The sequence below is a fragment of the Myzus persicae genome, unplaced genomic scaffold (assembly GCF_001856785.1).
Source record: "Myzus persicae strain clone G006 unplaced genomic scaffold, MPER_G0061.0, whole genome shotgun sequence".
Classification (NCBI taxonomy): Eukaryota; Metazoa; Arthropoda; class Insecta; order Hemiptera; family Aphididae; genus Myzus; species Myzus persicae.
Genome location: NW_019101814.1, coordinates 1 through 18386, shown reverse-complemented (window position 1 = coordinate 18386; position 18386 = coordinate 1). Strand labels below are relative to the sequence as shown.

General features: G+C 29.7%; 2 protein-coding genes across 2 annotated transcripts; one reads left to right on the top strand and one right to left on the bottom strand.

Annotated features, from left to right (window-relative positions):
* Nucleotides 1-3391: 3391 nt before the first annotated feature.
* Nucleotides 3392-8515, bottom strand: LOC111030492 (co-chaperone protein daf-41-like). The gene is given in 5 exon segments (XM_022310010.1): nt 3392-3927; nt 4016-4168; nt 4243-4482; nt 4577-4763; nt 8284-8515. Coding segments are annotated over 5 exon segments (666 nt in total). The 5' UTR covers nt 8298-8515; the 3' UTR covers nt 3392-3855.
* Nucleotides 8516-13941: 5426 nt separating this feature from the next.
* LOC111030512 (dehydrodolichyl diphosphate synthase complex subunit DHDDS-like) lies at nt 13942-18371 on the top strand. Its single transcript, XM_022310042.1, has 6 exons — nt 13942-14232; nt 14746-14932; nt 15580-15729; nt 17255-17403; nt 17539-17723; nt 17796-18371. The coding sequence occupies exons 1-6, from the start codon at nt 14184-14186 to the stop codon at nt 18000-18002; spliced, it is 927 nt and encodes a 308-aa protein (XP_022165734.1). The 5' UTR covers nt 13942-14183; the 3' UTR covers nt 18003-18371.
* The last annotated feature ends 15 nt before the right edge of the window (nt 18372-18386 follow it).

The following is an 18386-nucleotide window of genomic DNA, read 5'->3' as shown; positions in this document are numbered from 1 at the left end:
ATGGCGATATGATATAATGATATAATATTATGATGATCGTATATTTCGGGTAAATCCAAAGAACCTATTTTCAAACCTATTATTATGTGTAAAAAAAAAGGTATATTGAGTCGGGGGGAAAGTCCAGTGCCGTTAAGATTCCCGGGGGAAAAAGCACGGGGGGGGGGAACGTACAGGTACCCTAACTTAACGACTGCCGGGCGGCCGTGACCAAGATGCCTCTCTGTACAACACTACAACGGCCAGGGTGGGAATTGCTGGATCAGCAGATTCCTGCTGGAGCGTCCGGTCCCGTAGTCACGTACGCCAGTATACATATCATATTACTGTAGGTACTAATAACTATATGCTAAACTTACATATAACAAGCTTCCATTAGTAACCAGAATTTTCACTGCTGAAAATTATGCAATCTATGAAGGGGTAAGACTGGCAAACACCCTAAAATCAGATGATATACTTATAATTAGCGACTCCCTTAGCGCCTTATAAGCTCATATAAACTTACCCACCAAAAACGAAATATCCCTAAACATTCAAACAAAATTAATCGAAAAAATAAATATAGAATTCATGTGGGTCCCTTCCCTCGCTGGTATTGCAGGAAATGAAAGCTGACAAAAATGCTGACCTCGCAACCAAAAATATTCCAACCTAACCTCTACTTTAAATAACATCCCGTCTAATGACATAATAAACTCTATTAGTAAAAAGTTCTCTTATTTTGGTAAAAAAAATGGAATTAAACATTCAATAAACTCAAAAATGTCGAAAAACAATCAAAAAATGGCACACCCCGCCTCATTTCAACAGACGTCAAGATACCCGCATCAGAATTGGACATTCGCATCTCACATCCTCACATCTAATAAGCAAAGAGCCCCAATCAAAACGCGATACATGCAACCAAATACACACCATCGAACATAAAGAGGGGGGGTGCACACAATACACCTCAACACGCACAGATCTGAACATGCCATCAAACGTTGCAGAAGCACTCAACGAATATCAAACCTAAAAAATCGTTGCATTTTTAAATATTACTAATATTATTAAAAAACTGGAAATTCAAATACAAAAATGTAGTCATTATTTTCTCCTAAACGTAAAACCTAATTTTAAGAAACATCAGTACAATGTAAAACATTTATAGGCTAATAACCTTCGCTGTTGAAGTCTTTATCCTTTGAATAAAAAAAAAAGAACTTAATATGGTTTGAGCCTCCTCTGCTATTGGTTAAACAAGAAAAAAATATACTAAATATAGGTTATTCAAAAAATTGGTAGGTCATCATTAAAGAGAAAGATGAACTTCTATATGATAATATTAAATATCATTTTTGTAACTATACTGTATTTGCACGTTATATTATTAATCGTAGAATAGGTGCGGATTCAGTGAGTGCAGTCTTGGTGCCTTTAGGACTTGAAAAAACGAAAAATATTGAAAAATTGAAACCACAAAATATTATAATATATTATTATGCATTTATAAGATCATCTTTGTTTTGATCAGAATGATACGTTAATTACTTACTTACAGCATAAGTCGAACTATGTATTATTGTATTAATACATCTTCAGGGTTGATTAAAAATAATTATGTATAACACATGCGACATGCCTACTTTATTAACTACAATAGTTTAAAAATCCTGCACCGGATAAATTTACTTTAGCAGTTTAGCTCATACAATAATGTTGATGACTCAGTAGTTAGTTGTAAATGATACCCAGTAAGATGTAACCCATTAATAACAAATTTAAACTTAGTTATATTTTATATTATTTTTAAACCCATTTTAGAGGTTAAAATAGGCTAATATTTTAACTTAAGTTAAAACATTAGTTGAGAGGGATAACCATAAATTAAACTGGTTACATTTACCTGTAGTACAGAAAATGCTTAAGGAACATTATTTTGTTTCATTAACATGTAAAAATATGTCAACGATATTAATGAAGTTATGTTTATATTTGATGTAGACAAATTGAAAAACAATGTATTTATTTTTATGACTAGACAAATATAAAATATTTTTAAGGTCATATCGGAGTATGACAATATAAAATAAAAATTTTGAAAACTATAGTAATATTAATAAATAATAATTAAATAGTATAATCCAATACAAACACGTTAAAACGTAATTTTCGTAATATTATTTTCAACTAATTCTTTAGTAAGACTTATGATATAACAATTCAGTCTGTTAAAATCGAATTTGGCATTTCACAAATCTTACATTATCGATTAGTCAAAAGTAAAAAATTTAAATTACGATCATAAAAATGAGTTTTATTTAATATGCACATGTTAGAATATTTAACAACTCAAACATTTTATAATATACTAATATGTAACAGCACACATATTTCTTGACTTTGATAATTTACTTAAAATGTTTTTTTTGTGATGAAAAATACACATAATTTTAATATATATATATATATATAAGAAATAAGCAGTTTTTAAAGCGATTACGATTTTCAACCATCATTCACATAATCACATTTTAAGATTCAACTATATTATAGTCATATTTAAATATGCTACTAAATCTAAAATATTTTCACACTATGTCCACATTTTAAATCCAATTTTCTTTTTTTAGAATACAAAATATATTTATTGAACCAGATTTGTATTATGTACTCATCTGGAATTAGTAGGTACCAACAAACAACCTGCATGTTAGATATCAAATAATGCTCCAAAATTTATTATCAAATTATGATTTTAAGTCAATTAATTTGTGTACCCTTGCAAAATGACAACATAAAAAAATCATTTATTGTTTAGTTCAATATTAGAAGTTGCAATTTTAGTAAATAGTAGGTATATTGGAATAGTTGTCAGTAGTCACTAATCAATGATAGGCACTCAAATTATTTAGTATATATTGTAATAAGTAATAACATTTATAAAATGAAATCTGAATAGTTCTAAATTCATCTTGACAAGTTGGAGATGACTACATTGTAGAAACCATTATGTTAATTATTAATTAAGTATAAAAATGATTTATTTTGGAGAATAAAACACACTAAATGTTAATGTTTTATGTAAGGTAACGACTATCCTTGGTATTTAAAATTCAAAATTAAATAACCTCGTATCATTATGAAAATTAAATTGTTTTTAAAATAATCATATTCCTTTACACTAAAAAATATTTTAATTACATTCAGTCTATAATATAATTATATATAATGTCCATTAAAAATTGAGCAGATGTTACTAGTTTCCTCCATATTTTACTTTTAAAAACCACAGTAATATTTTAAGTTGAGTAATAATTATTTTCACATTCAATTATTCATTTGCATGTCTTACTACAATATAAGATCTGAAAAAAACTAGTTGCTTAAAAAGATAATTGCACTATTAATATAGACAATTTAATTTTGAATAAGACAACTTTACATAGAATGCATTAATTTGAATTTTCATTAACAACGTTTAATGAAACAATATAGAGTTAGGTGACATTAATAAGTTTTCATCATTACTAAAATGTCATTTTGTAAATTGATTTTCTATAGTGATTCAAGGAATTATCATTTAACATATAAAGAAAAATGTATGACAAAAATTCAGGAGTTTTATTTCTAAGGGTGCAAAAAGGAATGGGATGAAGAAAATTCAAGTTTCAACCATATTTTCACAAATAAATCAGGCAGAGTGAACAATAATAGGCATTTAAACTGAATGAGAAATGTTAATGCACACACTAGAGCACAAATTATGTTCGATTGATGTAAAAATTACACATATAAAATCATTTAAATTAAACCGTATTATTATGTGAACAAAAATTCGGAAGAATGAGATAATGACAATAGTAGAGATTAGGCAATTGTTGTCGGTTTTACTTCATCAAGGTTAGGCAGGGTTTCTTCACTCTTCTCTTTACCTTTGCCCTGTATAATAATTAATTAATTAATAAACAATTAAGTATCATTGAGAAGTGGGCAGTTAGATATTTTTAAAATAATGCATATTAATTACCGCGATTTCACTTTCAATGTCATCAAGTTCAGGCATTTCTTCATCGTCTGAATCTTCATCAGAAGGTATATTGTAGTCTCCTCCCAAGCCTCCCATGCCCCCTCCTAAGCCTGCAAACTTAGGGCCACCACCTCCGCCCATCATACTGAGCATCTAGTTTACAAAAATAAATGAATATTATAAATACAACATAATATTAATCTAACTATTTTAACTTATTGACATACATCGTCAATGTTATTTTCTCCACCCATTCCCATTCCCATTCCTCCACCAGCACCACCACCAGCTGCTGCTGCTGCAGCTTCGTCTTCTGAATCATCTTCATCTTTCCATTTCTTAAAATCAACTTTTAACCAATGGTATTTCTTTTTCTCTTTGGTTAATTGTGGCCAATACTTGGTGTCAGTAGATGGCTTTTGCAAAACCAGTTCAATGTATCTACCACCAACTGTTGTTTTGCTATTCTTTAATATAAATGAAAAAAAAAACATTAAAAAAAACATAGGTAGGTAGGTGCTAATAAATAGAGGCAATATGACATTAATTAATTCAATTTACTTCAGGTTCTACTGCTCCATATAACGGTATGGTAACATCATATACTTTTTGTTCCAAACCAGCAACACTATGGAAAACTATCTGTTCAGTTTCAATTTTAACATCTGGATTTTTGCTATCTTCCACTCAAATGGTAACATATATGACATCTTTACGTTGTGCCCAAACGACTGGAGGAATTAAAGACCTGAAAGAATTAAGTTAATTAATTATAATTAAATTTTGTTAAGTTCAAAATAATGCTATAAATATATTCTATTTTATTGTTATGGATGTATTATTATATTATTTTGCACATACAATTAAATACAGTTCTTCAGTTTGGTGATTATTAATATAAGATATGAAACGGCATACAATTTAAATATTATTGCTTTAATATTAATGTATCGAGAAAAAAAAAAATTATATATTTATAATAACACACGTATGCTTTGTCATAAAAATAGTACCTAATATAATCAATATTGTTATTATATTATAAATCTAAATTTATTTTCAAAAGTGTAGTGACAGAACTACAGATACCAAATCAAAATATTTTTGGTATTTATCGGTTATTGTGACTACCTAGCTACAAGATGTATTTAATGGTGGTTATGATTAGTATTAGTGTAAGGATTACTTTTAGATAAGTAACATGTGAGTACATGACATTTATTTTTAATTTGCGAACACCAGTGTCAAATATTTTAAGTTTAACAATGCAAATTTGGGATTTACCATCAAACAAAAGTGTCTTTTTCCAAGAATATTGTGTTTTACTTAAGAGATGACTATGTGGGTCTGGTCACGAAGCTACATTGTACTCTGGGAAAGGAATATCTTAGAAATGTAATGTGAAATAGGTCAAAAGAAAGTAAGCATGTTGGTAATTGGTTTGTTAGCAGTCATATTTCATTTATATGAGCTTAATGTTTTATATACTGTTGGGAAAATGAAATGACTTCTTTAAAAAGGCTTCAAACACAGTTGAATATGTGTGGCAATACTACCGTGGACTGGAATAACTATATGCGAGAAATATGTTTTTAAGCCTGAAAAGTCGTAAAGTGAAAATTGGTGGCCCTGGCAAGATAGTAGAAATAGGCAAGTCCTTTTACAAGACGAAAAAAATGCTGGTAGAGTTTTACCTTAATGTTGGAGGCATTAGACGGAACAAAAAATGTTTTTTGGTTGAAGTTAAAGATAGGTCTGCGTCTACACTTATACAAGCAATTAAAGATAATATTAACCAAGGTACAACTATTTATTCTGACCAATTCCAATTTTGTCGATCTTCAAACTGTTGCTCACACACAAAAAATCGAAAGGTTATGGGGATCCCCTTAGTGGGGCAACAAGAAACATAGAGGTAAGGCTTGTCAACCTCTAGATAGTTATTTGAGTTGAATTCATGTGGAGTCAAAAGCACAAAAATCCATTTATAGGCAACTTAAATTGCATGCCTGAGCATTTTAAGCCTTGAGTAAACTATAAATTTATAAAATTATTAATTATTCCTAGTTTTTATAATAGTTCTTTATAAAGTATAGGTAGTTGCGACAATCGAATTGTTTATTTATTACCGAACAGTTACGGTAGTCATAATAACCAAAAAGTACCATATTTTCCTTCTAAAACACCAAGTTTATAGAAACAAAATAGTACATGTTAAATCTTTTATAAAAATACAGCATACTACACCAATAAAATATTGATGTTGTTTCATTAAATTTTTTAAATTTCAACATTATTATAAATACACCGCGAATAAAAAAATGTTTTTTTTTTACACAAAATGTTAGTTAACATAAATGTTTAACATACCTACATAGGTATTGAAGTATTGAGCAATGATTTTAAAGAATCATAGGTTTCTTATGGGCAATTTAAACAAAAAATTATATTTACATTTATACTAAGAATTAAATTATTTACGATTATTTATATTTAGGTGCATAATGAGTTTTAAACTTATTATTTATACAACACAATGTCAAAATCTCGGTCAAAATGCTAAATTATGAAGTTTTTAAACTATGTTTATCTGCACTAAATATAGGTACAGAACTTTTTCAACTTATTTTCCTAGGTAATTGATTAAGTTTTGTATTTTGTACTTGACATTTTAAAAATGATACATTACTCCTTCTTTTGGAGTACATAATCAACAATTAAAAATATATTTTCAACAATATCATTCTTAAAATAGAAAACAGCATCTTCATTTTACCTGGAGCCTACCATTAACTAACTATCCTTCGATAATATTATTTTAGAATAAGCTATTTTTATACTTATTAAAAACAGTAATGATTTAACTTAATTACTTAGGTTATTTTAATTAATAGGTTTTATTGTATTACCTGACAATACAAGATTATATTTTACATTTTTGTTAAGTTCAATACTCACTCTAATATTGTTTACTAAACAATTAAGTTAGACTAGATGAATATCCTATAGGTCAGGTGGTCGTAGGTACTTACTTTAAAAATCAAACATGACTTTGACCTTTAAAGTATAACACTTTATACTTATAAAAATGTAAAGCAGATTGTTAAAACCAAAGCAGTACTTAAGTACCTAATTAAATTGCAAATGTACCATAAATCAATTATTTTTTAATGAATAACACATAGGATAAAATAAAATGTGTAGGTAATCTTTTTATATTTCAATAATACACCTAGGTTCTACTCCAAATTAGTTTATTGACACTAAGATTTCTAATAAAATTATGTTGCCATTTTTAATAACATTTTGTATATAAATGAATAGTAGTAACCTGCCTAGGACACCTTAGAATATTATATACTTGAGTATACATTACAGATAGGGAGGATTAAGCATGTACAAACGATTAGTCACGAAACATTTATTGATTCTATAGGTACTATTGCTGAAATTTGATACTATTGTCACAAGCAATGTTGCATAATGGGTTGGACTTGGTTTGAACAAAAATAGTTTGTTACAATCGGATGGCTAGAAGAGGAGACAGAATAATAATAATAAAAAAAAAAACCAGTCATCGTCAAGTAGAAGTGCAACCCACCTCGAAGGTAAGTACTATAAAGCTTTATCACTTCTTTTGTTCCCATAGGGCATTGGCGAGCGTAAATGTGTTGAAGAGGGGGAGGCGCGACAAGGGTGTTGGGGGCGGAGTGGAAGGAGGCGTATCGCGTTTGATCGATAAAATATTAGAATTTAAAAGAGTAAAATTCGAGAGATAAAGAGTTGAAACCATAGGAAAAAGATCAACGGTCTGCTGAATCACACAACCGGGAAACGGTACTAATTAAATTTACCGGTGCGCGCGCACCCGACTTTCCGGGGCACAGGGATCTTTCACAGGACGTCTGCGGTCTTTCGAAAACGGATAAGGAACAAATCAAAATTTAGCAGGGGAGGGGACTGGCCGGAACCACCGAACGTTAGTGTCTGATCTCCGGAAAACCGGAAGTTGATCTCAAGGAGCGGGGAAGTAGGAAAAGCGGAAACAGCGGGCACACGTGTGCGGAGAGCCGACAAGAGCACGAGGTGGTGGCGGAAGCACTTCTCGTCGACGACCCAGGCATCGAGAAAGCCCAACGCGCATCTTGCAGAAATGATATCTCCGCCGATCATACCCAACATGTCTCGCGACCGTCCGTTGTCCAGACCCAACATGGCGCGTCCGGACAGACGCGAGCGACAGCAAAAAATAAAAGGTAATCACTTACTGTTGAGTGGTCATGTTGTGTCTTCACTCCTTCGTGTCTTAGGTTCTAGTTGCGAATTGCAATGGATTACTGTCGAACTGCGCGAAAAATGAGGAGCTAACTCAGTGTACGCGGGAAACGTAAAATTTGCAAACAGATCACCGGCGAATTGCAGTGTACGGCGATCGAAAAATAACAAGTAGCTGTTACTCAACTCTAGGCAACCGCGGAATGAAACGAAAATCGTCCAGTATGGAGGCGCGGTGGGGTTGGAGAGGGCCGACCCGTCGGTCTGCAGTGAGTTACGATATCGGTCGATGGAGGAAACGGCGTCGTCGCATACCTTGGAGGAATAAATCGACGATGTACGCCAGCACGCTAACCGCTGTTGACAACGTTTTATTACTTTTATTACCGACGACTACTCTAATATATTTGGTTACCTCGATATTACTTCTTGATGACTGGTGTTGATTTAGTATTTATCGATATTACTAATTACCATTAATTTTATCAAAAAACATTCTATGCTCCTTCAGTAGTTCAGTCTTATATTCTTTACCGATTAATAAACAAATCTGTAACGACAAAATATATTATAAATATCGAATAACATCGAAGGGCGTTCTGCATGCATAGTTTTCGCAAAAATTAAAAAAGAATGGGTTTCGTTTCTGCCGAATTATCGTTTGAAAATTACTATGCCTAGTCATAATTCTGTTTTTATGTAATTATTGTTTTATGGTATTATAGCTTAAGGTGTTCTATATACATTAAACATATAAATAATACCTTGGTATTTATAATATCCACGCATAACTTATACATAATGTAAGTAGGTATGGAACCACGTGTCTTTGTATATAGAATTATATTTCCACTCATTGTGTTGTCTATTTTCATTGATAGTGTATGCAGAATAACAAATAATTGCGAATCATTCCATGTACATTTCAACCAACAGTTCTACAATCGTATCCTAAATTCTAATATTAATATATTTCATAAAATAGAGGTAGGTACCGTACCTACTTAATTTGAATTTCAAGACGTGCTTAAACTAGGTAATGTATACATATACAAATATTAGTTCTAAATTAAATAGTCAAAAATATTTAATCAAAACAATCAAAACGGATTGTCGATTGATAATAACTGTATAATAACAGAGTATGGAATTAAAACTATTACTCGTATGGCATTTCTGAAAACAAGACCTATTTAAAAACTATTGTAAATTATAATTTTAATTGGTATAATAATAACATTTTTAAGACTATACAATTATAGGTACAAAACTTGAAATAAAATTCATAGATAAAAACAAGTGTAACAATTTTTGGGGGCCGACTCCCTAACCTAACCGCCTCCCCGAGCACCGACGCAGCCTTTCAGTAATTTTAATTAGCTCTCATCATATAATTTAAGATGAACTAGATTCGGTGAAATTTATTAACTCCTTAAAATAGTAATTTATAGTATATCATATAGCATTATAGCTGACAGCTGTACAATGTCCACCTGTGATTTATAATAATGCAAATAATGCAATATTAAGACACCCGGAACACTGAAACATTGCATAACATCATCTTATAACTTAAATAATCCTTATTCCTTATGGATGGGCTTGCCATAATGCCATTCGTCCCGGTTTTAAACTTTTAACAGCGTGCCCCGGTGTTCCGGCTGGTCATTAATTTTGTCTCTAGTTTAATGGAAGCCGAACGAAAATAACTTTAATATTGTTAATTTTTAACTTTTAATATTGTTCAATGATTGTACATATATCATTACATCAGATTATCGTATTATGTTATCTAAATTTTATCGACACGACGCGGTTTCAGGTTTATTTGTCATTTTATCTCTATACGATTAGCCATTAGGTTTATTTATAAAATTATATTTTATAAATACTATTATTGTCAGTGTCTTGTTTGTAATATTGTGAGTGTATGACGTTACGTATGTTGTATGTATTAAAGACCTGCAAGGGCCGGGTCGTAGTGACATTGGACCGGGCCGGCTCTTCAAAATAGAATAAAGGGTTGGACCGGGCTTTTTAAGTCTTGGGATTAAATTCCAGACCGGGCCAGGGCTTTTTTTTTGTATAATTTGTCGGACCGGGCTGGGCCAGACTTCGAATAATAAAACAAAGGTTGGACCGGGCTCTTTAAGGATTTTACTTCGACAATAAATAATTATAATTTATAATTTAAAAAATAAGGCCAATTATCATTGTTATCATAAAAATATTTCATGTGGAAATTTTACAACATTTTTAAACCAGTCAAACAAAAAAAACCTAAGACTGGACTGGGTTTGTTCTAACAAAACCGTATGCACTAGCGTTAAAAAAATATGTCGGGCTTGAGGTTGAGGATAAAATGTGTGGACCGGGCCAGGCTTTTTTTGAGGTTAGAATTAGGGCCGTGCCGGGGGTTTATTTTCACAGTATTTTTTGGACTTGCAGGTCTTGTACGTATTTGTGCGGTTATATTTTTAAAAATATCAAAATTAGCTTATAAGTCATAAGTTATAACTAATAAATGTAAAATGTAAATGAAATAAAAAAAAAAATACTGGTAATAAAAAGAATTGTATTGGTTTATTAATTTTAAATAAAATAACGGATATTTATTATTTTCATATATCCATATAATTATACTAAATATACTAAAAAAAAAAAGGTGATTTGATGATGTCCCGGTTTGATCATTTTAAAATCTGGCAACCCTAATAACTTATAGAAGTTATAGAACGATAAAGCCAACCATTATACACTTTGTGGTCTGGTCGAATCAAACGATTTTGACCTCAGACGGCTCAGACATAGTGACAGTAACCATTTCCGTAACTCGGTTACCAAAATACACTCTATACTCAGGTTTGTGCGCGTGTTCGTTTCCACGATTGATGTTATAACATTTTAAATTTATTAATTTTGCTTCATTGCTTATATTTTACATTGTTTATACTGTTTTGAATAGTTAAAATATATTTTTAATAACATTAGTAGTATATAGTATATACTATACAGTCCATATATATATATATATATAAGTGGGTAATACCTAATTATATATACGTGCGTAAGCCGTATTTTAGATTATTCAGATTTATGATAATTGATGAACAGTCCTAATATATTAGGCTCATTTGCATATTTTATGTGCTCATGTGCGTATGTCGTATAGGTTTGTGTGTCAATATCAAAAAAATATTACAGAAAACATAACACACCACTCGCATACTACCTACCTATTATTGTATTAGGTACCTCTATCGTCTATTATACAATCTATTAGGTATTTAGATATAATACTATATAAATACTTTGTCGGTTGATTCCACATTACCAGACACGGCAGCAAGTACATACCATGCCCATTTTACAAAAATACATAATATAAAATACAATATACAATAAGCTTTATGGTAGTATAGATTTATATAATTATAAATTATAATAGGTAAAGTGATAAGGTCTTGTGAAATTAAAACACATAGGTAATCTCTCATGAGATATTAAGATTTGGTATTATAATATAGTTGTTTATTAAATACAGCATAATATTATAGGATAAGGTTAATTATTATACTGTTCCGGGAAAACTTTTTTTTTTAAGTATTGGAGGAGGGGGTTTATAATAGAAGTAAAATCTAACAGAAACTTGGATAGTAATATACTAATATGTAATAACTAATAAAAATATTAGATAATAATGGTTAGGTTTAGGTAGGTACCTACCTAATGTGTTATCGGAATTGAAGAAACGTTTGCAAAAGACAGATTAATTATAGGATTGGGAAAAAAAGTAGATCTTACATTTATAATGTATTTATATAAATATTTAAGGTGTAGGTACCAGAATATGTTAAACGAACAAACGGGACGATTAAGACTTTTTCGTAGTAGGCACCTATCTATATTCTATATTATGATTTATGTTCACCAATTTTATTTCGTGATTATTTTTATAAAAACAGCCACAGAAGTTTGCATCTACAGGTTGCTCCAAAATAACGACTTATGTATCTATACATATATCCTACATTAAAAGTATCGTGTTGTGCTATTGGCGGCCACAGGAAAAGTAGAGTAATATAGTAAAGTATAGTAAGTGACAAAAAAAAATAATAATGTAACTGTAGCTCTGCCGTGCTCTGGACATAGTAAAATTATATAGTAGTCTATAAAATATTGTCCAATAATAAGGAGCGCGAGTTATTATAAATGGGAATATTATGGCCGATTTTGGATTTTACTATGGTAAGTTCTTGTCACCTGTTGACATTTTGGCATGAATGTGCCATTTTAGAATCTTTTTTTTTAATTGTTGTGAAATACGAATATTTATGTATTTTATGATAACCAAACGATAGAGTAGTGATATTTTATTTTTCATTATTTGTAATAAATTTAGTATATTTCTTTAGTATACATTAAACAGTGTGATTCATCACGAGCATGTTAATACCCATTTATCCTTTAAAATGAATTTATCTAAATTCTGATTTTTGGCGTTAAAATTTACTTAAAATACACATAAAGACTATATTAACAAATTCTTAAGATTTTTATGTATTGCTTGAGAAGTATCAGTGTGACAAACTTCTGATTTTCAAATGAAAACCTCTCTTTTTATTGTAAATTATGTAGTGGATATTTTTTTGAAAATGTTGATGTGAGAATAAAGTATGTGTAGGTGCCTATAATTCAAAGGTTAGATTGGGTTCTCAGTTATTAACTGTTTATACTAAGGATAATAGTCCTTCAATATGATTATATGTAAATATATAACAGGTGTAACATTGGATCTATATTGCATTTATTAAACTTGGACCATTTTTTTAAAAATTATAAATGTTGATAGATACTCGTATTATTTTTGTTTTTTTTAACCTTCCAGGCCCACTATTATTATCCTTAGTAGTTAGTACACAAACTTAAATAACTCAAAAACTACTTGTTCGAATTTTGAATTTGATAAGTGGACATTTTCAGAAAAATTGTTTACTAAATAATTTATAGCAGAAAAGAGGGTTTCATTTGAAAAACAGAAGTTCGTCTTCTCTACAGGAAGTCATAAAAATTGTTATAGCCCTCAAAATCTCAAGAATTTGAAAATATGGTCTTTATAAGTAGGTATATTTAAAAATTCCAAAAATGGATTTTGAAGAGAAATGGGGGTGAGTATGCTTGGTGAATCACTCTGTATATAAGTAGGTACCTAACACAACAAAGTACCTTATTTTCATGACACAATATATATTAAGCAATACAATACTACTTATTTAGTTTTTATATCATTGTATATTTATACCTATCTCATTGAGTGAGTATTAGGGTTCCTCCTAAAAAAAAAACTATCGGGTTGGATATTATTCTGCATAATAAAATAATTAAGAGGGCCACAACTTTCTAAAGGTAAAATACAATTCAAATTATTAAATTACATTTTTTTAAACCTAATTTATGAGTTTTTACTTAACTTTTGCTTAGCGGGTCAAAATATAACAGTATATAATTGTATTTAATATGTATTATACCTTTATGTATATTATACATAATTTATGTATATATTTACGAGTGATGAATGATGTTCGTGATGTTGAATAAAAATGTATAGGTGCATTAATGGAATAATATACTTATATACTACACTGTAAATAGACTAGTACAGTGTAGTACTTATAGGTACTTAAAGTTCTGTTAATTTTCATTAAAAATATATTTCATTTTATTGCATTATATTAGTCAGTATTATATAGATCTATAGATACATTTGAAGACTTAAATATGTACACATTATCTTATTCATTTTAACCAAAAATACGAAAAAATAAAATAATAATAACTGAACTTTTATAGTTGTTATAATATAGTTGCTTAACATTTATTATATGGCCGCGAGATGATATCTATTACAAAAAATAAATGGAGTTGGGATAATTTGGTAAAAAGTAAGAACATTTTAATTATATGTAATTTTAATTATTTTTGTTATTTTTATTTACTTATTGGAGCAGTTTCGTTTTATGCAATGTACTGTGTATATTTATATTGCACTGTTGTACTTTCAAATTTGATTCCTAATTGTTTTGATATTCTCAGTTATTTTACAAATACATTGGAATGACGTGAAATTTTTAAACTGTAGTGTATACCAAAATACCACTTTTAATGATTAGCAATATACCTTTTATTAATTAATAATTATTATAATGTACAATTAAAATAATATTTTTAAATTCATTATATATTTATAAATGTGAAAGGCAAGTAAATATAAACTAAGATTAGCATATATATATATGTAAACGGTCAAATGCTCAATTAATTGTTGGGGGGAGGGGGGGGGGTTCATAAAAAAATTACAAAAAATTGTATTTTATACCTCATCAATCAATTTGTTTGAACCCCCTCCCTGTATACGTGTCTGCGTGTAACTGTGTAACATCGGTACAATGATTTAGATGTTCTGTGTCTCACACACCCAGATAAATCTTGGATACGTGACATATCTATGACATGGACCCAGCGTTTTTACGCCCAAGTGCTAACGTATGGAGAGATACCGAAACATGTAGCGTTTATTATGGACGGCTATAGAAGTTATAGCGAGAAAAGTTGTATTTCTGTGCAAGAAAGCTATGCAAAAGGGTGAGTTAGAACTTTATCTAAAATACTTACAACTTGAGTAGTGTCTGATTTACTTCATAAAAATCGGTATCCCGTCGTTTTTATTTAAATTCATTTTTCTGCTAATAGCCATTATAGTTAGATAGGTATATTCACTTTAACGTAACATTAAAATGGCATGGGTGATGGGTATCTTTATGTATTATATTAATTTTGGTAATCCATGTACCTACCTATAATCTCTATTATATAATATTTTATACACACTATGGTTACAATCTGTACTTGCTATATTTGCTATGTGCTTATTTAAATTATGTAAACACCAACCATGAATACTTGAATGAGTTGAATAGGTATGGTGCGTTTAATAAGTTTTGGATGTGTAGAAATTTAAATATAGGGATATCATACAATACTAGCATATTATTCTGGATTTACGGGGGCGTGGTTTTAAATGTCCTAAGTATAAGAAATGCCTCTAAAAATGTTTTTAATGCATTAATAAATAAAAATAATTAAACAAAAATCTAGTTGTATTTTTTTAAATGTATGTAATTCAGCGCTTTCGTGATTGATGCAAGTTGTAATTAAAACGAACTACCTATATAGTATACTTGTATGTATATGATGTATTTTCCATATTATTATATATGTATTATTTATAGGTTTGACAAATTAGTTGAAACATTACAATGGTGCTTACATTTAGGTATAAAAGAGGTTACCATGTACGCATTCAGCTTACATAACTTCGAGCAAACACAAGAAGAAATCGATGTATTGTTTGAGGAATTGAAAACATTTTTAGAAGAAAGGTAATATAGTTTAGTGATCACTGATAAAATATTAAATTCTATTATTGATTATGTATGCCTATCGAGTACCTAATCTACAACTTAAATGTAAGCGCAGAATACATTGATGCATCATTAAATGTATACCTTTATAAATTATAACCTTTATATCTAAGTAGGTTTACTGTGTATCTGTGTATACATTTAGCCAAATACAAATATTATTTGGTACCTATGTACTATGTACAATACATTTAAGATGTCATCAGATGGCAGTATGGCACAGTGGGTAGGACGGTATGCGTATCCTGACTAAGAACTGTCTAGTTTAATTCTCAAATCAACATTTCTGGTTATTAGGTATAATAACTAATAGGTACCTATTTCTGTTGTTATACCTACCTAGTTTTGAATGATTCTTGAAGTAAATATGACATTAGACATGTGTACCTACATGAATACACGAGTCTTTAACATTTTTAATGGCAATAGAGCATAAGTATTTTATTTAGAAACCTTAATCCAAATTTATTCTTTATAGCATTGGCTTAAACTGGGGAGAGGGGGTGTCTGTAACATTGGTATTTTATAAATTAATTAGAAAAATATTATCGAAAAGGCATTTTTAGAATGATAGTGTAACAATTAGTTTATCAAGAAAAGTATATTTTAAACGATTAAGTATAGCAAAAAAATTAATGGATTAATTAAAAAAATGTTAATCATTATCATTTGCTATCAAAAAATACATCACGATAATAGAATCTAATCTTCTTATAATTCTCGAGTAAAATTAAAATCAAGGTGACTCTTTAATTTTGAGGGTTGGAGATATTTTAGAAATTTGGAGCCCCCCTCCCCATAAAAATTACCCAATTTATGCCCATGCTTTATAGCTAAATGCTCCTATTGTACAAAAAAATAGAATTTTGTATAGTAAGGGGTACATCAATAATATTATTTAATTTAATTTATTTAACAGTGTGTTAAGAAACCTTTAGATATGAATTATGAATAGAATAAGTTCAAATTTTAGGGGGAGAAAGAAGGGTCGATATTGGCCATTGGCAATGAGATTTATGCTACAGATGATCGGAAAGTTGCGATAGTAGTTTGATTATAAGAGTGAAAAATAGAATGAAACAGATGATCGTGCACTGCGGCAATAGACATTGAACGAATCACGAGATAGTGATCCAGGGCTGTCAATTTTAGAGGAAAGTAGGTTAGAATAGTTAGATAGAAAGGGTAATATATTTGCTGAGTGACGACGATCGGCGAGACTTTCCAAGGGAAAAAGACGTTGGATTGATGTGTAATCACTAATCGTGAGGTGAACAGACTACATTTAATTTATATATACTTATTATTATAATATATTATGATGAAATAATTAAAAATATTTGTGGATACTTGTATACAGTTATACCTAAGTCACCTTACAATATACCTGTATTATAATAATTTATGTTTATTGATTTGAATATTGTTGTTTGCTTACGTAAATATTATACGTTATATTAAATTTATTCTAATTTTGTTTTAGAGATAGATTGAATGAGCTAGGTATATGCATTAATTTTTTTGGTAACATAAACAAATTACCAGATGAATATGTTAAGTTATTCACAAAATCAATGCGTATTACAAAACAAAACAATAAGACATTATTAAATATTGCGTTATTTTATACTGGTGAGTTGAAATAATTGCATTTGAATTCTAAAGCAAACACTTACCTTATTCATAATTGGATAAAATAAAATATATTAGATATTTTGCCTAATTTATAATATCTAAGTAAGTACCTATTATTTAAATTATTTTCAGGACATGATGAATTGTCGAATGCATTCAATCAAATATCTAACGGTATTAAAAATAATGATTTGGAGGAATCAGATTTATCAGTTGAACTTTTAGATAGTTGTATGTACACCTATCCGTCCCCACCACCTGATTTATTAATACGCATATCTGAAGAGACTAGACTGGGTGATTTCATGTTATGGCAGGTAAATTTATAGTTCTTGAAAATATGTTTTTTTTAAATGCTCTTTTAACATGATTTTAAAATATTTTTTCAGTGTTCTTACAGTTACATTTATTTTACAACCGTCTTATGGCCAGAATTTACTGCATGGGATTTTATGTTTGCTATTTTCATGTACCAAAGAAATGTTAGATCATTTATACGTTATAAATTACCAACTAAAAAATTGAGTTTAAGGGCTGAACAATTTGTCGAAAACGTACGACAGAACCGATTAAATAGTCTTTATATGATTGCTTGATAATATTATTATTGTTTTTTTCTTACTTTATAAAAAATTTATTTTATTTACATAATAATTATTAATTATATATATATATATATACGTATTTGTTATGTATTTTTGGTTTTTATGTTTCATATTGCCCTGTATCGGTATCGGTCTCAATTACTTAAGGCCCGTTTCACATGGACGCGTATCGTACGCGCGCTGATGAAACGCGCATACGACGCGTATCAAAACGCGACACTCTGTTGTATTCACATGTATGCGTACCATACGCGAAACGCGGATCAAACTGACCCCGGGGAAATTTTGTCATTTAAAGTTTAACTTCGGTACAGACAACACCTATAATAACACTTAATACAACTTAGTACAAGTTAATTAAAATAAAAAATGAAT